At 31.7% G+C, this 23,767-nt stretch overlaps 1 protein-coding gene across 2 annotated transcripts in view; it reads right to left on the bottom strand.

Moving 5' to 3' along the window:
* The window catches only part of SNTG2 (syntrophin gamma 2), a 671,931-nt gene that overhangs the window by 121,369 nt on the left and 526,795 nt on the right, over window positions 1-23,767 (bottom strand). For both annotated transcript variants that reach the window (XM_074288004.1, XM_074288005.1), the window contains 2 exons: window positions 16,422-16,493; window positions 9,385-9,594 (listed from right to left, as the gene is read on the bottom strand). In XM_074288004.1, coding sequence (XP_074144105.1) covers window positions 9,385-9,594; window positions 16,422-16,493 — 282 coding nt within the window. The remainder of the gene's footprint in view (window positions 1-9,384; window positions 9,595-16,421; window positions 16,494-23,767) is intronic.

Below are 23,767 nucleotides of genomic sequence, written 5' to 3'. Positions count from 1 at the left end.
TGATGAGTAACACAAATAGACAAGATTATGAATCTATTCTGTGGAACCAACCTGGGTTTACATATAATAGATTTAGTAGCTTAAAACACAAACAATCCACAAAAGAACTTCCTGTCAGGGATGGCCTGCATTCTCACCACTGTGTGATAAGAATTTTCTCTTACTTCAAAGTTTATCTCAGGTGGCACTTTCTTTTCTTTCTTTCTTTTTCTTTCTGAGGCAATTGGAGGTAAGTTACTTGTGTCTGAAACCAGATTTGAAGTCAGGTCATCCTGACATCAGGGTTAGTGCTCTGTCCACTGCACCACCTAGTTGCATGAGGTGGCATTTGCTTGATGTTTCCAGTTGGAAATGTTGTCTTTTGGCTCAAATTGTCTTCTTTGCCTTTATCATTCTACCTTGTATAATTCTGTATTTACCTGTACATGTTTTGCTTTTCCAAGTAAAATGCACAATTCTTGAGGATGAGATTTGGATAATTAAAAAAAAAATTGTAATACCTTATATCATACTGTGCTTTTGGTAAACATTGAACAAATATTTGAACTGAAAGTATATATACACAGAAAGTTGGATTGGTTAAGCTTTAAAAAGCCTGATTTTTATGATGGAAAGATAGAGTATATTATATAGCATGCCATAGAGGACATGCTGGTTTAAAAGACTGAGGTTCAAAAGCTGCCTTTGACACTATCAATCTCAGTTTTCTCATATGTAAAATGGGGATTAAAATAGATCATCCAACTAAAAGAGTTTCTGTGAGTATAAGATGGTACATGTAAATAATTTACAAAAATAATAAACATGATGATGATGATATGATGAATCTGCACCGACTTGACTGAATATTATCTCATTTCCTTGATTCTATTTGATTTTCATTCTTTAGTTTTTAGCCTTTAAATGCTTTTTATTTTTTAAAGGAATATATATTCCTTCTCTTATTAAAAATAAAGCATTTTGTTATTTGAACCAATATTTTCCCCTCTCCACACTTATATTCACAGCACTTCTCATATAATACTATTCTATACACTTAACATTGTACCACTAGATTGTCCTCACCTCATGTTTGGAGGCTATTCTCCACACTTATATTCACAGCACTTCTCATATAATACTATTCTATACACTTAACATTGTACACACTAGATTGTCCTCACCTCATGTTTGGAGGCTATCATCGCTACCTTGCCCTTTCCTTCAATTCTAGTCTCCTTATACTTTTTTTCTTTTGACATAATCATTTATTGACATATATATGTGTATATAAATATGTGTGTGTGTGTGTGTGTGTGTGTGTGTATATATATGTGTATATATATATATATACACACACACACATATATATGTGTATATATATGTGTGTGTATCTATCTATCTATCTATCTATCTATCTATCTATCTATCTATCTATCTATCTATCTATCTAGGGGACAGTGGTCCTATATGTTGTTCCTTATGCCTAAAACACCATCTCCTAACTCCAAGTCTTACTTGCATCAGGGTTTAACTCATATGCCACCTCATTCAAGAGACCTTTTCAGATTCTTCCCATTAAAGCTCCACAAAAATATATGTATGTACACATAACTGTTTCTGCATGTTTGTGTCTATGTCTGTCTGTCTGTCTCTGTCTTTCTCTTTCTCATTGTGTTTTGAAGAGAAAACAAAAGCAAAAAAAGAATCAATCAGTTCTGCCTTCTCTTTGGCCTTGCCTTGCAAGTAGAAATCCTATATCTTCTTTTATCCTTTTTCTATCAATAGAACTCAAGAGATTTTTTGATTATCTGTAGCTTACCTAGTTAAACTCAAATAATTTTGATATTTATCATTTTTGATACTAGTTTTATAGGACAATGTTATTGTTTTATATTCATTTTCTGTTCCCTAGTCTTGCTTCCATCACCTGCACATGGTTTTTTATTTTGAATCTCAGTTGATGAGTAAATTATGTCATGTATTCAGACAAATCTCATTTCCCCCTCCTTATTTATAATTGTCTCCCTTTGTATTCATTTTTTTATTTTTAAATTGAATAACGTATGTTAACATATAATTAAATACATCTGATAAAGTATCTTCCATTCCTTTCCTACTGGTCTCTCTGTTATAGATAAAATAGATGATCTAATGTAAAATTTCTTTGAAATCTTCAACATTGGCTTTCCCAAAATTTTGGTCTTCTGATTCTCAATCTAGTGTTTTTTTTGTTTTTTGTTTTTTAAACTATACTATAACAACTTCAAAGAATATACTAATTAATAAGGAATTAAGAATTCAGAGGTGGGCCAAGGGTATAAAGAAATGGGAATTACCAAGGTTTTATGAACTTTGAATGGCTTCACACTCTTTCAAACTTCACCATTTCACCATCTTTCAAATCTCCCAAATTTTCAATACTGGCATTATTCTTGGTTTCTCACTGTCCCTCACCTAGATATCTGATCACTTGACAATTGTGCAATAGTTATCTCTAGGATTTCTAACTGATCCATTCTCTATATTCAAAAAGGGACCCTTCTATTTTAGGCTCTTATTACTCCTCCCCTAGATTATCAAAAGTCTCATAATTGATCTCCCTGCTTCAAGTGTCTTCTCAAACATTATTACACAATGCTGCCAGAATGATTTTCTTTAACCATATATTTAATGAGGTGACCTACTCAAGTTTTATTGCTTCTAGGATAAAATATTATTTTTTTTTTGTTAAGCTTTTTAATATCTTTCACAACCGGACCCAACCTCTCTTTTCAACCTCATTTGAACATTATACCCCAACCTCATCTCAAGTCAATAAAACTAATCTTCTTTCTGCTCTTCACATACAATACTCCATTTTCTGTCTGCACTAACTATACTCTATAATTGAAATGTATTGTTTATCTTCACCTCAGAGAAAACACCTTACAGATGTAATTCTAACACGATCTTCTGCATAAAATTTTTCTTGTTTCTCCCATTTGCTAATATGCTCTTTCTTAAACTATTTGTATTTATTTACTCTATATACATCTGTATTTATTCCTTTTATAATTATAATATATATGCTTAGATATGTATTTATTGTCTTCTTTATTAGAAAGTAAGTTCCTATGCTCAAAAAGTTATCAAACTGTGCAAACCCTTTGACCCAACAGTGTTGCTACTGGGGTTATATCCCAAAGAGATCTTAAAGAAGGGAAAGGGATCTGTATGTGCAAGAATGTTTGTGGCAGCCCTCTTTGTGGTGGCCAGAAACTGGAAACTCTGTGGATGCCCATCAATTGGAGAATGGCTGGATAAATTGTGGTATATGAATATTATTGTTCTGTAAAAAAATGACCAACAGGATGATTTCAGAAAGGCCTGGAGAGACTTACATGAACTGATACTGAGTGAAATGAGCAGGACCAGGAGATCATTATATACTTCAACAACAATACTGTATGATGATCAATTCTGATGGACGTGGCTCTCTCCAACAATGAAATAAACCAAATCAGTTCCAATAGAGCAGTGATGAACTGAACCAGCTGCACCCAGCGAAAGAACTCTGGGAGATAACTATGAACCACTACATAGAATTTCCAATCCCTCTAATTTTGTCAGCCTGCATTTTGGATTTCCTTCACAGGCTAACTGTACACTATTTCAAAGTCTGATTCTTTTTGTTCAGCAAAACAACTGTTTAGTCATGTATACATATATTGTATTTAATTTATACTCTTAACATAATTAACATGTATTTGTCGACTTGCCATCTGGCGGGGGGTGGAGAAGGAGGGGAAAAATTGGAAAAAAAAAAGTTATGGCAATTGTCGACGTTGTAAAATCACCCATGTAAATATCTGGAACATAAAAACTATTATTATTAAAAAAGAAAAGAAAAGAAAAGCAAGTAAGTTCCTTCAGCTAGTCAATTAGCAAGTAAACATTTATTAAATACCTACTATGCACCAGGCATTATGCTAGTATTTATATAGCACTTTAATTTCTTTATAATACTTTATAATATATACTTTAATAATAATAATTCAATCAATCAATAAAAATAATAATTAAAATAAAATAAAAATAAATAATAATGATAAATATTAAAAAATCAATATCAAATTTGATCTTCATGGCAGTTTTTCATATTATTATCCCCATTTTACAAAAAGGAAACTGAGACAGAGATTTAGTGAATTCCCAAATTCACACAACTATTAAGTACTTGAGGCTGGCATTTAACTCAAGACTTCCAAACTTTAGGTGCATCACTTCATTCTCTGTACCATCTAAATGACTCTGTGAGTGGAAGATGGACTGAAATGGAATTGGCTTATGAAAAAGAACCAGACACGGCAAGACATGAGACCACTTACAAGATGAAAGCTCTATCAAGGAAGAGAAGTGGGGTAGCACATTATTATACCAATAATATTATGAAGGTAAAAATTTAAAAGTCTTTAATAGATTTGGATATGGGAGGTAGAGAGTAAAAGGCGGATGAAATCTAGATTGCTAGCCTGTGCAAGTGTGAAGATCATAACATCCTTAATAGCAATAGGGAAGTGAGGAAGAAGGGAAGGTTTTTGAGGAAAGATAATGAGTTCAGTTTTGAAAATTCTTAGTTTAAGATTTCTATGAGACATCTAGGTTTAGGTATGCAATATACAGTTGGAGAAGTAAAACTAAATTGGAAGGGAGATAAGATCTGATTAAATACATTTGAGATTTTACAGTATAGAGATGATAATTGAATTCAAAGATGCTGATGAGATCACTAAGGGAGAATAGAGAGAGAGAACAGATTTGGATGTAGATTCCACAAAGGAAATTGAGAAGAAGCAGTCACTTAGATAAAAGAAATAGAAAAGAACAATGCTATGAAAACCTAGAGCAAAAGGCTGCTGAGAAGTCAAGAAGGATGCTGATTGAGAAAATGCTATTAGGTTGATGGCTAAGAATTTTAGTAAATTTAGAGATGTAAGTTTTAATTAAATGATCACGTAAGAAGGAAGACTGTAGGAAGAGTAAGATGAAATTAAATAAAGTAACCTATCGTAGGACCTTTTCAAGGTGTTTGTCCACAAAAGGAAGAAAATATATGGAATGATAGCTAGATATCAGGGATGGATGGATTAAGTGAGAGTATTTGGAGGGTGAATGATTAACAGGCATTTTATTTATAAACAGTGAATCAGTTGACAGAGAAAAATTGAAGATAAAATAGAGAATAGGAATGATAGGGCAAACTGTTGGAAAAGATGGATCATTTGCAAGGAGAGATGTTTTCCTTTTTTTACACTTATAGGTCCAATGCCATATATAGCACATAGCAGATACTTATAAAAGCTTATTGTTCGCGCATGAAAAACATCTTAAAATTTTACATACATAAAATCATCCCACAATCCACTTAGATACTTGTTATTCTGAACAAGTCACCTAATCTTTTTTACTCTCAATTTGTTTAACTATAGCATGTGGATAATTATAGCACCTACTTAACAGGGTTGTTGTGATGATCAAGCTAGACAATATAGAAAAGCATTTAAAAATAAAAACTTTAAAGTGCTACATAGATGTTAGCATTATTTTTATTATTCAGTGATTGAGGATCTGGCTAAGCCTCAGAACCGTCACTTCTGACCAGCAGTTCTGACAGCCTCCTAAGTAATTGAATACATGCTTCCCTTTCCCCTATGTGGTCTGTTATCTTTTTGGATAATCACAAAATTCTTTAAAAGGCAATAAAATTAATTCAGTAAAACTAAACAATCCATTAAATTTAATATTATCAGCAATCTAGTCATCTTATCTCTACAAGTAGAGGAGAAAGACACATTTTCTCATCTTTTTTTAAAAGACAAACTTGATCATTATAATTCTATAGAATTCAGTTTGGGGCATTTTTTAATTTTTGTTTTTCAGTCTTTACATTTACATTTATTTACATTGTTATATAGTAAATGCTTAACAAATGATTATAGATTGACATAGTCTTTTAGCTATCACCATCTTATTTCACTTTTTTTTTTTTGCTCAAAAAACCTACTGATTTTTATGACTCAAGTGTTAAATCTGTACTTTTACCCCCATCACACTTCTGCATTTATTATTTCTCCTTTAGAAGGTCATCTTCCCTTTATTCTTCTTATCCAAAAACTACTCAGCCAAAAAGTTCCACTTCAAATACCATTGTTTTCCAGAAGCTTTCTTTGAATACTCCAGCAATTTTCTAGCCATATACTCTAAACTAGTTCTTATAGTTTAGACTGTTCACTTTATCCTTAAATTTATCTGGACAATTTCTCTGGATCACTCTTATTATGACTTCTTAGTCCTTGCTTTGTAATATATTCCCTGGATATAAAATTGTGGCTCCTCCTGTGACATTTAAAACATAAGGAAGGAATATAGTTTCCCTAACCTATAAAGGTTATTGTCTATTCTTTGTTCTCAAAGAGGACTATGACATCAGAAGGTGATGTCATGACAAGTAACTGAATTGGATTTAAGTGAAGGAAAGCTTTGTAAAGTCATCTGCCTAACTCCCTCCATCAAGGTCCAGTGGCACGATATAGATCAAGACTCCAGTCCTAAACTAGCATTGGTAATTGTTTTCATGAAAATATTTTAGGGGAAATGACATTGCAGCTGACTCTTAATTCTAGAGAAAAAAATTGTAATAAATAAATGGGTTCACATCTTTAAGTTACTTGATTACAATGCCTAAAAGTTATGAAAAAGTAATAAAGACAATCACAACACCCATTGTCTTCATGATAGAACATACTCTTAAGCGAGCCTGTACAGTTTTTATCTCCAAAAAACTTCAAGATAGGAGTGAAAATTTGTCTGTCTTGGAAGGCTTAGGTTATCTGTCTGTAAGCAGGCATTTTGAAAAAAAAAAAAATGGTCCTTGGAAGTTCCTGCTTGGAATGCCTTCTCTCTTCAGCTCTACCAATTCCCATCACCTCTCTCAGAATTCAATACCTTACTCAAAAAAATCACCTTCCAAATGTGACTCAAATTTTACTTCTCCCCTCCCCCAAGAAGGCCTGTTTGATTTTAATTATTCCTTTATATCACATTTTATCAATTCCCTACTAAGTCTGTAGAATATATATGGAGATTTGTTAACACAGTGTTTTTTAAGTTGTTCTAAGTCTAAACTGATTTGTATATTCTTTGTATCCCACTAATCATATACTTGTGTCTCATGCATAGTTTGCACTTGACAAATATTTGTTGGAGTAAATTTAACTTATATTTTGTTTCTGAAATTAGGGTATAAAGTGATTGAGATCAGGGGTCATTAGTTTTGTATTTCTTATTCTTTTATATAATGTTAGGAATGAATGCAGGACTTGTAATCAGAAGATTTAGTTTTCAGTTCTTATTTTGTCTTTTAATAATTGTGCAAGTCATAACATCTTTGGATCTCAGTTTTTTAATTGTAAAATAGGGATAAAAATAACTGTCTTATCTTTTGCCCTTCTGCCATAACTTCTGGAACTCTGTATACTGACATCTAACCTGATGGTGTTTCCTAAGGACTTCTAGGCCTTCTCACCTAGTTTGTGACTGAATTCTAATGACCTCTGAGCCTTTCCTTATGAAATTTCCTACATGTGTTATCTTCTGTAATGCGACTTTTTTTAAATCATAGAGAATCTTGATTTTCTATTTGTCTCCCTAGAATTCAACAGAGTGCTAGGCAAATCACACACATTTAATAAATAGCTTTTTATTCAGTATCTAAAAATGAGAATCAATTTTTATACACATACATACATGCATGCATACCTAATAAATATAACTATGAAGATATATACATGTGCATGTGCATTCATGCTTTGTAACCAATAAGCACTATGTAAAGATTAAGTTATTGACGCAATTACTATCGCACCAAATAACTCAGTGAACTGGATGCTCTTTGAGACAAAATTATGTCAATTTAATTTCTATTATCATAATTCTACTCAACTAAGTTTAGGCTAAACTGGTATAGTGATAATTGGATAAGTGTTGAAATGAAATGAAAAAATGAGTAGGAAATTACTTGCTAATAGTAATAAAGGATTGAATTTCTATAATGTTTTAAGTTTGATGACCACTTTACATATACCATCACATTTGAGGATAACAACTTGTGAGACGGGAATTATTATTCACTTTAACCATTCACAGGAATGTGTATTCTTTTATCTTACTATGCTAACAAATCAACACAGTCAAAATGTATAGAAAACTTTAAGGTTTGCATTGTGTTTTATGTAGATAAATTCATGAGACTCCCACAGTCAGGGAAGTATATTATCCAAATTTTATGGATAAGGAAACTGAGAGTCAGAGAAGTTGAGTGATTTTCCATCATTACTCAACGTGTCATAGGTGGGATCTGAATCTTTTTGTTGTGACTACAAAGTCCCATCTTTCAGTTAATAAACATTCATTGAGTACTTACTATGTGCCAGGCACTAGGCTAAGTTGCCTTTTATATTACAAAGATAGGTTTCACTGTGCTTCCATCTTTTAATGTAAAAATACTTCAAACCTCTATCAACACATCTGAGTAGCAAATCAAATATGGAACATAAATTAGAATTGAAAGAAACCATTTAAAAATGCAACTAATATTTGGTTCACAGCATGCTTATGATGTCCATGATGTAGTATACAAAATTAGGGGGAAAATGATTCCATTTTTGTTTGTGCAAAATCTAAACTCCATTGTGATATATGCTTCATTTATGTTCTATAATTCTTATTTCTGGTGATCCATATCCTCCTTGAAAGGAATTCTATTATTTTAGATAGTACATAGTCTAATAAATTCTTTGTTATCAATTTCATGGATTTCCACTAGAAATTGTACGTGACATTTCCTGTAATTAGTAGGGGAAAATTCACATTGAACAAATATGGAAATTAAAAAAAAAGTCTTATTAGATCACATGTAGGACAAAAAGGAATATGATATTCTAGAAAATCTTGCTCAGTCCTTTAATTTTATGTAGTTGTTTGGTTTTCTATAAATACAGTCTACAAGATAAATTCATCTCTTAAGAGAGTATTCAGAGTAGATAGTCACTGGATACCAGTTCAAGAACATAGCAATTAAACAAGCAAGAACATAGCCATTTTCAAAGTATGAAAATTAGATATTTCTTCCTTACTCTACTTCTCTGATAATCCATGATATTACATATGTTGCTCAGCATGATTACCATGGATTAATCAATGCTTACATAGTTAATGATATTTTTTTTGCAAAGAAAATAAACTGAACTTTGGTAGAACTTAGAAAACACATTTTTCTAACAACTAGCATATATGATTCAGTCGTTCCCTACATATTGGCTATTAAGGATGAAAGATTACTAATAAAGAATACATATTACTTACCCCTGTCCTTTGAACTTCCATGAAAATGGCTCTTTGGAATGATTTTTCCCACACAGCTAGCTCACTTCCTAGCTCTACATTGAAAAAATGACTTTTTCCCTGTCCAACCATGACACTGAAGCAATATGGCCGTTGGTCTTCCAGGTCATAATCCTGGTGAAGACCTAGATAAAAGTTTGCCTGTAACCAGTAGTCATCAGCAAGCCAGAGCTGAAAAACATAGAATAAAAATGTATTTATTTTAATTGCTAGAAAGGTTCTAACAACATAGAAAGACATGTTAGATACAGAAGGCATACACAATATCAGAGATAGAAGAGACTTTAACATAGCTCAAATATAATTGAGTGTGAGAGGACTTTAGGAAATAATATATTAGAATACAGAATGTTGGAAAGGAATCTACTTGTCATTTAATTAACTTCTTTATTTTAGACAAAAAAATTAATAAGCAGAGAGTTAAAGACAGTTGCTTAAGTTCATAAATTGAATAAGACTTAAGAGTAGAATTAGGACTTCTAGTACAATCTTTTTTTATTATATGCATAAAAACAAATATAACCACACACATATGTGTGCATACACCCACATCCACACTATGCATATATGTATAAATGTATATGTATGTATAAATATGAATTGTGTATATATAGATATACATAACAAAATACATTTATGTAGAAATATTTTATTCTATCTCATACTCAAATATCTATGAATAACATCCTTAAATAGAACATAATAGTAGGTATTATTATCTACAGTAGTGGAGAAAGGTCAAACATATTGATGGAACCAGTGGGAAATACAGATCATTGTAGCGAAATAAGTAATTGTTCTTTTGTGTGAGGACACAAACCTGTGAGGAAGGTAATATAGTCATTATTATTCTTACTGTTCAGATGAAGAAATTGAAGCTCAGGAAGAACATAAGAATTGCATAAGATTCAACTCCAGATTTCTTCTGATTCCAAGTCTTACCCTCTTTCCACTATCAGAAACACACATGCACACACACACACACACACACACACACACACACGTCTTTGTGTATAGAGTAGATTTATTTCCCCACTTCTCCTTTTCTCTTTTCTTTTCTCCTCTCTTCTTAATTTCTCCTTACTCTTGTTGTTTTTCTTTTCTTTACCCTCTCACTTGTTCCTTCTCTCTATAAGTATATATTGTATTTGAGGATGAGAAGGGATAGAGAGATAGACAGCCAGACCAACTTCCTTACTTTCTATGTGACCCTGGGTTATCACTTGACCTTATTATCCCCTGGTAATACTTTAAGAATATAAGTTACAGAGTATGTGCTGTTTTGGATATCCTGCATCAGCAAATGAATACTCTTCCTCTTCTTCTATTTCCCAACCCCTAAAGAGATTCCTTTGGTGAAATAATGGTGAAATGAAGCCAATTTTAAAATAAGAAAGCATATGTATGTGAACACACACACACACACACACACACACACACACACACACACACACTTAAATCTCCTCAAAGGCAGAACTATTAATTTTACCTTTATATCCCTAGCACATAAAAAAAACACTATCTTGCACACAATAGGAAATATGTTGATGTTGTTGAATTTAATTATATATAAAGCAAATTTATTAGCCAATTAATGATTCTCTTTCATTAATTTTCATAGAAAACATTATATGGAAAGATTGCAGATGGTTTTACTTTGCTTGAAAGAACTTAAACATAAATTTATTTTTCTTTTTGAAGGGGACATTAAAGTTACTTGGAGTACATTCTACTTTATCATTAAAAAGGTATGTCTCTGATACATTACTCAGATGATGTTCATAATTTAAGTCACGACTGCAATCAAGGCACTGATTGATGCAATTTTCTCATCAATTTCATGGCTGATGTAGAAATTTAGTATAGACATAATTTTAATAGGTAAAAGAAAAATAACCTCTAGGGAGAAAAGAACAGCACTAAAAAACAAAATTTCTCTAAATATGTTTAAAGATGTTTCTAGCCTAAACACTGATAAATATAATTCTGGAAGAGGGATTATGAACACAGATCAGAAAGAAAAACTGAAATTTAAGACTGTTTTCTAATCGTACATTTTCTCTAATTCCTCTAATTCCTGAAATATTAACTTCATGTGAGAAAAAATTTAAGATGGAAGAGATTCAACATTAATTCTACAAGTTTACTAAACAAAAATGAATTTTTACATGTTGATTTAGTTTTTTAGAAAATCCTACAACATTGGATACAGGCAAAGTGAATTGGTTCAGAAGGTATTGTTAGAGATACAAACTTTTGTTCCCTAACTGATGACTGATAAATTATTGTGAGACTTTGAGCAGTTTTTAGTAACATAGTTGTGATGAGGAAAGAAAAGGAAGGCATATTCTGATACATTCATTCTTTTAGTAAGCATTTATTAAGTGTCTAGGATGTGTCTGGCATTATGCTAAATGCTGAAGATGCAAAAAGAGGCAAAAGACAATCTCTGCCCTCAAGGAATTCACAGTCTAGTGGGAAAGACAATAAGAAAACAAATAAATACCAGGCAAACAATAAATGATAAATAAGAAATGCAAATTAACAGAGGGAAAGCAATAGAATTAAGAAGGGATGGGAAAGGCTTCATATAAAAACTAAGAGTATGATAGATGGAATGGAATATTTCACTCACCTCTCAAGTTTCTTTTTGGACTTCTTTTTACAAACTATTTCCCAGCCTAGCAGAAGGCTCTGCCCCCTGTGGCCATTTTCATGACTGGAGATATATTCTCTTAAATCTCTTTTCTCTTTATCCTTCCCCTATTTCCAACTCCTCTTTATTGTTTTTCACCTTTAAATTCTATATTCCTGAAAGGTAAGGCCCATCTCACTTGTTTTTATGTGTATGAGTAATGCTTAGCATATTATGTGGCATACCACATGGACTTAGTAATTGCTCTCTCTCTTTCTCTCTCTGTATGTTTTATCTATTTGTTTATCTATCTATCTGCCTAATAGCATAAATATATTCTGTTTTAGATCACATTGTAAGTAATGTATTAAAATCTGGGAGTCAAATTTTAGCATAGACAAATTAGAAAGTGTCTAATTGAACTGGAATGGTGTTGGTATAAAAGATTATTTCATAAGAAGATTTATTAAAGGAACTGGGAAGGGGAAAATGTAGGGGCACTATGTCAATTATTTCTAATTAGGTGAAAGCTTCTTATTCAGAAAAGGAATTAGCCTTGTTTTAGTTTGTCCCCTTAGACCAAGAAACAGTGAATGCAAATTCAATTGGAAAGATTTAAGCTTATTAGAAAACTTTTCTTTATAATTAGATTTATGAAAAATTGGAATGGTCAGGTTTGGTGAATAGCAGGTTCCATGTTAGCAGAAGTCTTCATTCAGAGAATGGATAACCATTTGTTGGCCATTAGTTGAGGGGATTCTTGTGCAGGTGTGGGTTGGCTGAGCTAGATGGTTTTGAAATTCTCTTAACACCAAGATTCTGTGTTTCTGTATTATTCATTGTGATGAGGTATAACCAAATGATGAGGTCTAGCTAAGGGATACCTAAATAAAATTAGGATTAATTGAGGTCTAGTGGCATTTTGGGGTACAGGGAGTCAAATGGAGCTCCCTGCAACTCCTTTGGATTCGGCGCAAGGATACGAGAGTCCCATGTAAATGAATTTACAGGCCCGAAAACCTAGATTGATAAAAAAAGGTTTATTGTAGGGTTTGGAAGTAAGGTTAATGTCTGGTTAAAGTAAGGTATTAGATGGAGGAGGAAATACACCAGAAGTGGCAGACAGAGAGTCTGTGATACAAAGCATGGTGCTTGCATGTTTCAACCCTCTGCCAAGAAATGATTTCAGCTTGGCTCTTTTATTTGCTTGAAGGGGCCTATGGGTAGAGTTCCAGGTTCATTCCTCGAGGGCCAGAACCCACCAGATGGAGATTGGGAAATCTGAGCAGATCATTAGAATGGGGGCTGGGTACCGCCCAAATTAGCTCAGTAAGGATCTCTCCCCTTGGAATACAAAAGGGTGGTTTTGACCAGAACTTGTAAATCAAAGATCAGTCCCAAAGGAGATCAGAAAAGGAATTTTAAAGGGAGATACGCCCGCATTAACTGCACAAGTCATTCCAGGGACATACACTGTACAAGAACATATAGAAAAAGAGATCAATCTCCTATAGAACTACACTGCTTTGCCATAAGAAGATCTCACTTGCCTTTCCTGCTCTCCTGCCTGCAAATAGTGCCATGTTAGTAGGTTTACCAAAAATCAGTCCATAAACTTGGGCTATCTTTGCTGATATGAAAATTCATTGTCAGAAAAGATGATTCTTTCAAATAACAGTCTCTTCCCTAGTTTGTAAATTAATTGCCCTGATTTCATGATTGTGCTAACATGTATAAGTATCCTTTAAAAATTTGAAATGAATGTTAATTAACTTAAATGACTACTTTTCCTTCATATGCTCCAAGCTATATAATTATCAATAGGGAAGAAAATAATTTAACGTCTTTGCTTTCTAGTATCTATTACATTCCTCAAGAATATAAATGGAATTATTTTTATATCTTGAATTCCAAAAGTTAAATTTTGAGGTTGGGTTTTTCATTTCTTTGTCAACAAAAAAGTAGCCTCAAGATAAACTGAAAGTTCCAGAAATTAACCAGAAATTTAGTAGAATACATCAACATTCAAGTACTGTTGAGCAAGAAGTAACAATTATAATTATGCTATAAAACTTAAAAAACTCTTTTATACATGAAACTGTAGTAACATGGTCCAAAGAGAACATTGAATTTGAAGACAGAAGATCTATGTTCAAATCCCGTCTCTGAAAATTATTATCAGTGTGACCTTGATCAATCATAATATTTTTCTATACTTAGTTTCCTCATCTGTAAAATAAGAAGCTTGGACTGAATGGGCTCTCAGGTCCCTTCCAATTTTACATTTATAATTTATTTGTGATCTAATCCAAGTGATAATCTAATTCTAAATTTATAGCCCTCAATTATTCAGGTCAATGGAGGGCACAGATACATATATACTGAACTAAAAATGTACAAATCATTTGTATAAAAATTTACACATTATCCCCATTCCCTACTCTTTGGTCCAATCTCTGAAGAAGAGATTCTTCTTACTAATTCCATCTCTTTTACTAGTCACTCAGACAGTTAGCAGCATTTATTAAGCTCTAACTATGTGTCAGGTATTGCTTAAAACACCAGTGATATAAAGAAAGGCAAGGATCTTACAATCTAGTGGAGAAGACAAAATGCAAACAATAGTGCACAAACACAATTTATATAGGATATATTAAAGATGATCAATGATGACAAGGTGCTAATATTAAGAAAGCTCATAACTAGTTCCATTCTTTATTACTTCTGACCTGGATTGTTTTAACACCCTTTTCTTTGAATCTGTCCTTTCCTTTCTTCAATCTATCATCAATACAATTGTCTAACTGATATTCATAAAACACATTATTCAGGAAACTTCAGTGGCTTTCCTATATACTCTGGGATGAATTTCTCTTTTAATCACTTAAAGTGTTTTAACAATCTGGCACTACTCTTTCTTTTCAGAATAATTACACTTCTCCTCTCATGCACTCTTAATTCATCTCTAGCTGATCCTAGAAAGAACTGAGTATAAACAAACTTACTAGTTGTGTGATTCTGGGGAAGTCACTTAAACCTCAGTTTGACTCAGTTTCCTCAACAGTAAAATGGGAATAATAACATTTACTTCATAGAGTTGTTGTGAGGATCAAATGAAATATTAAAATTGCTTAGCACTATGCTTGGTACCCAGTAGACACTATATAGATACTTATTCTTATTCTTGCATAAATGCTATTCCTTCTCCCACCTTTGTGCCTTATTTTATGTAGTCTTCAAGGATCTGTTGAAAATCACTTCCTTCAAGAAACCTTCCTGCTTTTCCCAGTTGTGACTCCTCCCCTATTACTTTGAATTTGCTGTCTTTGTCTGTCTGTTTGTTGCACAAATTGTCTATCAGTCTATTTCTTGCATTTAATTGTCTATGGCTTTGTTGTAATCTGTCAATTGAATATAAACTCCTTGAGGGTAGACAGGAATTATCTCACTTATCTCAATCCACTGAGAAATGACTGTGATACTTAAGTGTATATTAAGATTACCTTAATAAATACTTTGTGATTCACTGATTCAAATGATAGATTGAAAGATTTAGATCACAGTGTTATATCATCATGGAAATTAAAATTTTAAATATACTAAAGCAATTAACTTCATTTACAGCTGAAGAGGTTAAAGTGATTTGCTCAATGTTATCTAGCTAGTTTGCAATTAAGAACTATAGATGTTCTTAATTGGATACTATGCTTTTAAAATTTTTATGTCTTTTGATATTCTTTCATTTCAGATGCATTGTTCAAATGCCCTTGTATATAATTCTATGTTTTGATTTGACATTTTCGTATAAATTGAAATCTGACTTGACAAAATAATTTTCCTCAAAACAATAGTTATTTCTTCAATTGATTCAATGTACCTAACTTGACTTCCATATTACACTGCTTAACATTACCAAAAAAAGATAAATAATCTCAAATAATTCCATGTATTTCAAAGATATTATGTACTTTTACATTGACAAGCTTTGTTAATACATGGCAGACAGGCCATAATAATGTTCTTTTATTAGAAACAGTTAAAATTTGATTTGTGCAGCAAAAGATTAACTAGTTTAAAATTATCCACACTAAATCAGATGTCTTTAATTTAAATGCCATGGATAAATTTGTACATATTACCAATGATGTATTCTGATAATAAAAGCCACCAGTAAGTACACATAAGTCTTGACTAGATGAGATATAAGTCCATAGGCGTTATGTGGATATCTAGAATATTTTTAATTTTTTATTAAATTCAAGGGTATACCTGAAAGATGAGGCATTTGTTTTCTTTTCTTATTATCTGAAATGCCAAACACTTTTGGTTATTTGAAAATATCTCATTACCACAGTATACTTACCTTGTGAACTTTGAATAGTACCTCACAGAGGTTATAGATTTTTTCAGCTCGAACCCAGTCTAATGTACTCACCTATAAGAAAAATAAAATACACATGTAAATATATGCTTTTCTCTATTAGTCTGATAATGTAGATCACCTGTAGATATAAAATGAAACTTAATATGCATTTATGTCAATGAAATCTGAAACAAGCACTAATTATTGGTAATATCAACCTATATATTCTGTATATGTCAATTGCTAATCATAGCTGTTTATTTTAAAAGCAAAAAAAATATCTTCTAGATGTATTCAATATATTAGACATGCTAAAGTAGAAAACTCTTTGATCCAAGAAAATATTGATATATAGCTTTATGAGAAATAATACTGTGACTTGGGATGTCCTCCCTCAAGTTACTAGCAAAGAATTCAAATTAAAGGGACTAAGACCAATCACAGAAAGGCATTAGTGTATTAGTATTTGGAGAAGTATGATGTTGTATAAACAATCTTAGATTTGGAATCAAAGGACCTGAGTTCTAATCCTGGTTGTACCAACTGATACCATTGTGAATCTGCTTAAATCACTCTCTGCCTCAGTTTCCTTCATTTGTATAATAAGGAGATTGGACTAGATGACTTTTAAGCTCTAGATTTACTCCCTCTAGATTTATCATTTCAAATCCTATGTGCTCCTCCAATCAAATTCTAGCTCTTTTATCTATCAGGTATTGAGCAATTTATAACATCTCCAAGCCTTAGTTTCACTGTTTGTATAATAAGAGTGATATAATCTTTAAGCTCTCTTTCTACTCTTAATTCTGTGTCTACCTGCATTAAGAATTATTTTGACTAAACACAGAAAATTTGACTGATTAATTAACTAGTTATTTTTTATTTGGCCAATTAAGAGAGTTGAATCGATCTAAGGGGCTCCAAGGATTATATACTAAACTTGTAGGTAGTTTTTGTTATATTTTCTATGTTTCTTTTGCTCTTCTACTACTCAGGATAATAAAAAGTTTACTGCATTTTATCCTGAGTAGTAGAAGTTCAAGTACCAAAATCACCATGAGCAAGGAATTTAATCAATTTGCTTCATCTTGCAGTAAAAGTCTTATTAAATAAAATACTAGAGACATACAAAATCTGAAACTCCAAAGCCATTAGATTTTCCTAAATATTCTTCCAACTATAAGTTAATGATATGAATAAAAATTACACTTGGCATATTATTAGTTAATATTTAATTGGTTCCACAGTCAACTCATCCTGATTAAAAAAATAACAATAATAATAAACACTAAATCAATCTATATGAGTGGGATGCAAAGAATAGTTCATTGAACAGGTAATTGTTATTTAATTTTAAATATCTATATATTTATCTATACATAAACACACACACACATATATACATATATAATTAAAGCCACAGAAGTTAAAATCTTACATTAGTATTAATAGTTTAAGAAACTTCATAACAAAAATTTTGGAAGAAATACTATGTCTTCCAAGATTTTTGGTTAGTAACAGATGCAATCTCTAATAAGCCTGCCTTTCTACACTTAAAATAATTTCCATTGTAATCATGAAAACTGACCCAGTTATTGTTCTGCCTAGGATTCCAAAAATATCCCCTTCCCTTTGAATTTTTATTACTGCTGATCCATTCACAAGATTACTTATATAATTATAGTGGAGTGCTTTAAATATTTATATAATTAGAACTGAATTTTTTTGGAGGGTGTAAATAATAATCTATATGAGGGGATTCAATGGTTTAATACTGTATCTGCAACTGTCTTTGGATCACAGTTATGTAATGGACTCAATTCAGAAATTATGGTTTTGATATTTATTCTCTCTGTGTCTTTTTTCCTTTGCTTTTTCAACTTCCTCAACTATAAGATAAACTTCTTTCATGGCCTCTTCTTTATTGCTGCACTGCCATTTCCATATCATTTGACTATAAAGATCATGTATTCTGGGAAGGGCCTACATTTTTAGTAATCTCTCTTCAATATATACAAGACCACTAAAAGACAAAGTACAAATTGTCATTTATATTACATTAATGACCTATTAATTTGACATTTTCAGCTGTTTTCTGTATCTTTAGTATGACAAGATATAGAACACTTCCTATACTTGAACAGATCAGTGTTTGATCTTTTTCTCTCTACATACTTTTAATATATACTCTTTGATTCAGGGAATCATAGAATTAGAAGGGACTTCAGAGATCATCAAATACTACCCTTCCTGGAATAAGAATCTCCTTTTTCTTTGGAGATTTCCAATAAAGGGGAACCTACAACTTCCTAAGGCATCCCATTACACTTTTGGAAATCTTTAATTATTTTTCTTTATGTTAAGTAAACACAATCTCAGCAATCTTTACCCATTAATTTTATTTCTTTCCTCTCTATGCAAAACAAAGTTAATCCTTCTTCTATGCACAAACTCTTCAAGCACTTGGAAACCATGATCTTTCCATAGGGATATTAATTACTGCTTATGGATTCTCCAAAGAACAGTTGCAAACACAGAGGAAGCCAGGGACAGTTTGCAGATGGGAAAAGGAAATTTTCTATCTTCTATTTTATTTATTTTCTATTTATCCTATATATTATGTATGCACATAAATGCATAAAATAAATACATAATGTAAACAGGTGCTTTTTCCTTTTGGTCTGATAATGTAGGTCACCTGTAGTTGTAAAATGAAAAATGAATGCATATAATAAAGGCAAATAATAAATGCATATAAATACATATGTATGTGTATTTGTTGTCATTCATTCATTTCAATTGTGTCTGATTCTTAGTGACTCCATTTGCGTTTTTTTTTGTTTTTTTTTTTTGACAAAGAAACAGGATTGGTTTGTTATTTCCTCCTCCAGTCCCTATTACAGATAAGGAAACTGAGGCAAGCAAGTTTAAGTGACTTGCTCAGAGTGAGCACCTGAAGCCGGTTTAAAACTTTGAAAAGTGAATCATGTCAGGCCTGACATTCTGTTCACTGTGCCATCTAGCTGTCTCTGTTTCTCTCTCACACATATGTGTACATATATACATGTATATATAGGTATATGTATTTAAATATACATACACACACACACATATATATATATATACATACATATAATACACAAACACACAGATAGTTGGTTTGTTTTTAATGTAGGTAGATTATATTTTTTTCTTTTTTCCTTTTTGACAGTGAGAAAGTTTATTACTCATCTTTCTTTGCCTTTTCTTCCAATTAATGTAATTTTATTCATTTTTGGAAGCTTAATATTCAACTCCTAGACAAAGTTACTTCTAATCATTTCAGCCATAAGTGAATCTTCTTTTCCCTAAAGCCAAGAGCCCTCCACTGTCATTCATCTGACATTTATCTAAGTTGACCCAAATCACATATTTTTATTTTTAAGTACCTCTCATGATACCTCAACTCCATAAAAATATTCTTGAAGTCAAAGACAGTGGTTTATGTCATTCTCCATTTTCCATGGCACCTTACATTACATATTTAAAAAGAAATGATGTGGGGCAGCTAGGTGGCACAGTGGATAGAGCACCAGCCTTGAATTCAGGAGGACCGGAGTTCAAATCTGGTCTCAGACACTTAACACTTCCTAGCTGTGTGACCCTGGACAAACCACTTAACCCCAGCCTCAGAAAAAAAAAAAAAAAAAAAAAAAGAAATGATGTGCAAAAAATTCTTGATTGATTTGAATAAATGTGTAATATTAGATATGGTATATATTAATGGTAGAATATTAATTATACCAAAATGGATGAATAGTCTATATGTTCATATATTTTATATTTTAGATGTGTATATATATATATATATATATATACATATATATATACACACACACATATGACAGAATATCTGTGGTCAGAAAACTGGATTATTTTCTGTGTTGATAAGTCTAATCTTTTAAAATTCACTATCAGTATGACTTTTATATTCATCTGTGAGGATGTGCAGCTAAGATTACCTTATTAATTAAAAATGCCAAAAATGGAACTAAAAGCATATATTATAATTCTTGAGACTGTCTATCTTACCACAACAAACATTTAATGTGTCATTTAGGGTTCCTTCCTTTTGAAGTTATAACTGTGAAAACTAGTTATGAAAAACTGATAATATAAGCCATCTGTTTTCTAAGTGAGGATTTGTACTTAAGATGATGTAATATTTACTAAATGATTTTGTTGTTAGGTATCTGACTCAAAAGATAGAATCTTTGCTTTCATAATAAAAAAGATAGTCAGTAGCAACAAAAAAATTAAAATAGACTAGATTTCCAGAAAACCAGCCAAAATCAAATAGACATAAGTAAAATGCAAAAAAAAAAAATTGGTCAGCAAACAAATTTTTTATGGTTAATGATTTAGTAATCAAAATAAAAATATATAAAAGGTGTTCTGGAAAGGAAATTCCATCCCAAGAAAATTGTTTGTATCATTTTACATGATGACGAATACAAAGACCAATCAAAGGCAAATGAATGAAATAAATATTTATTAAGTGTTATTTGTAAAGCACTATGCTAAGTGCTTGGGGTACAAACAGAAAAAAAATATTATGTAATACTTATTCTCTAGCATCTCACATTCCAATAGAGGAGATAATAGATATTAGGTTTCAACTGCAAGTCAGATAGAAAAGTCCCATTGATCTTTGAGTGAAAAACAGTTGTTATTTAATGTCTTTAATATCATTTTTACTGATTACATTATATTAATTTCTAATATTGACTTATTTAAAAACGCCAAATACTTTTGTTGAAAGAAATTCCTTTTCTGGATCCCTGGTAGCTGTGGCTGTAATATTTGTAGGAATAGTCAGGTTCTGAATCTCCACAGGGGATTCTTCCCAGTATGATGGCAGAGAGTACTATGCTGGAAGCATTGCTATTTTCAAGCCTCTTGGATTTAGGATCCTGAACTGTCCCTATAATAGGAAAAGGGAATTGATGGTCAAGGTTATAGGGCAATTTGATTTGCTTGTCACATGCTGTTTTGTATTTTTCTCTTGGGACGTCTTAGTGCTTCAACTAGGTTGGTTTACATGCCTTGTGATTGACAATTAGTTGAAAGCTTGTGGGGATTCTGGTTCCTTCTCGTAGGAAGTGCTTCCCTCTAGGTTAGCTATATGGCTTATTCTGGAAGCAATAACGGATGGTGTTATATGATGCTATATCTGTTTTTGCTGGCAAAGACAATAATCTAACACAATGGAATGAATCTGAACAATGTTTCCAATCTAACTACAGAGCAAGAATGTAAGGTCTAATGTGTAGGTATGTCATTCAGTATCTGTAAAAATGTTTTAAAAATTAAATGAGGAGATAAAAGTAAAAGAATAGATGAATTAGGTCTTTATTCATATAATAGAGGGGTTCTTCACTTGGAATTTTCTCTCTTAGCCACAGGTCTTAGAAGACAATGGATTGTGCAGCCAGCTTTTTAAAGGAAAACATCTTTTGGAAAATGGGGTATATTTGTAATGGCAAATAAGAAATGGGGGAGAAGACAACTTAAACTTTATCTATGTCCTTATTCCAAAAGCCTAGAATTTTTTTCAATTATCATTTTGTATAATTTGAAATATATGACATCAACTATGTGACAATGCCTCTTAAAATCACTTCACTGATGGTAATTCTGGGGGTAATATAATGGAAAACTACATGTTAATGGCTCAAATCTTCATTTGGCCAAATATGTTGGGGGAAAAAAGGTAGCATGAGTTAGTTACACAACCATTGAAAATAACATATTCAATAGCCCATTCTTTTTAGTATTTTCTTGAATAACTTACATATTGTTCATATCTAATTAATTCATTTCAATAACCTATGAAAACTAGGGCTGTTTAAAATTATCAAAAAATTTACCAAAACCTCCTTTTATATTGTTGTTCCAATTATTACTTACACCAAACTAAAATCTCAGGGCCAGCAGTTTGTTTTTTATTTTTGTTTTTGCTGAGGCAATTGGGATTAAGTGACTTGCTGAAGTGTCTGAGACCAGATGTGAACTCAGGTCTTCTTGATTTTAGGACTGGTGTTCTATCAATTATGCCACTTAGCTGTTCCAGTGCCAGCAGTTCTTAACCTGGAGTTTCATGAACTTTTTAAAAAACAAATGTTCTGATTGTTATTTTTCAATATGATTCAATTCCAATGAATTTATTTTATACATTAAAAAATATTATTTCAAGAAATGGTCCCTAGGCTTTCCTGGATTCCCAAAGGATTTCTTGACACACAACAAAGATTAGAAGCTCTATCTATGTTAACACTAGATTTAGAATGTTATTGCTTTAATCAACAAATTTGCATTTAAGTTATTTTCTTCTGGGTAAACAACAAAATCTGATAGGCTGTGATTGCTTAATTGGTGTTAAAAATTGCTTCTCACATTTTCCTGAATACATTGACAACTGTTGCATAATTTATATATTTTTAAAATTCTTTAATATGCTGTAAATTTGAATTTATGGTTATTTTAGCACATTTTAATGAAGTTTGTAAACACTGAATTTCTGGAGGATTTTGTTTCTGATTGTCTCTTATAAAGTATAAATCAATAACAACAACAACAAGCTATTTCTGTCCTGGGGAGGGAAGTTAAACATTTCAAAAAACATTTTGTGGGAAAGTATCTTCCAGTGAAATAAAATGTTACTTTCTCAAGTTATGGTTGATGTATGACTTCCAGATCTTTTAAAAATCTTGACTAAAATCTGATAATTATAAAAGCTAGAATGGATTTTTGGCAATTTGTGAACTACTTTGAGCAAGCTGCCAATTTTTCTTGATTTTCTTGATTGGTAGCTAATTCAGATGAATTAAATGATTTTTTAAAAATCTACTATAAGTAGGGTATTATGCTAGGATCTGGAGATATAGAGACAGAAATGAAACAATTCTTGACCTCAAAGATCTTAGTGTAAGGGATTTATTTATTTTAAGATATCTACCAAAGATAATTAAATCAAATATCATTTCAGGTGGAGAAATTTCATTGCTATTTGGGGAAGAGGAAAGACTTTTCACAGGAAATAGCACATTAAATGATCATGAAAAAAGATGAGGGTTCTAAGAGATAAAAGTTAGAAAGGTGTTAGAAAGGAAATAGTCTGGGCAAAAGCATGGAGACAAGAAATGGGAATGTAAAACAGGCTATTTAGGATGATAGGACAATGGGAAAAGGAGTAATAGGAAGTAAATCCTTATGGGTAAGTAGAAGTCCACTGGGAGAGCATGAAATATCAAGCTTAATAGTTTGCATTTTATTTTAATAACAATAGAAAACTTTTTTTTGTTTTT

The sequence above is a fragment of the Sminthopsis crassicaudata genome, chromosome 2 (genome assembly GCF_048593235.1).
Source record: "Sminthopsis crassicaudata isolate SCR6 chromosome 2, ASM4859323v1, whole genome shotgun sequence".
In the NCBI taxonomy this organism is placed as follows: domain Eukaryota; kingdom Metazoa; phylum Chordata; class Mammalia; order Dasyuromorphia; family Dasyuridae; genus Sminthopsis; species Sminthopsis crassicaudata.
The sequence above is the reverse complement of the archived record's forward strand: the minus strand, read 5'-3'. Positions and strand labels throughout refer to the sequence as shown.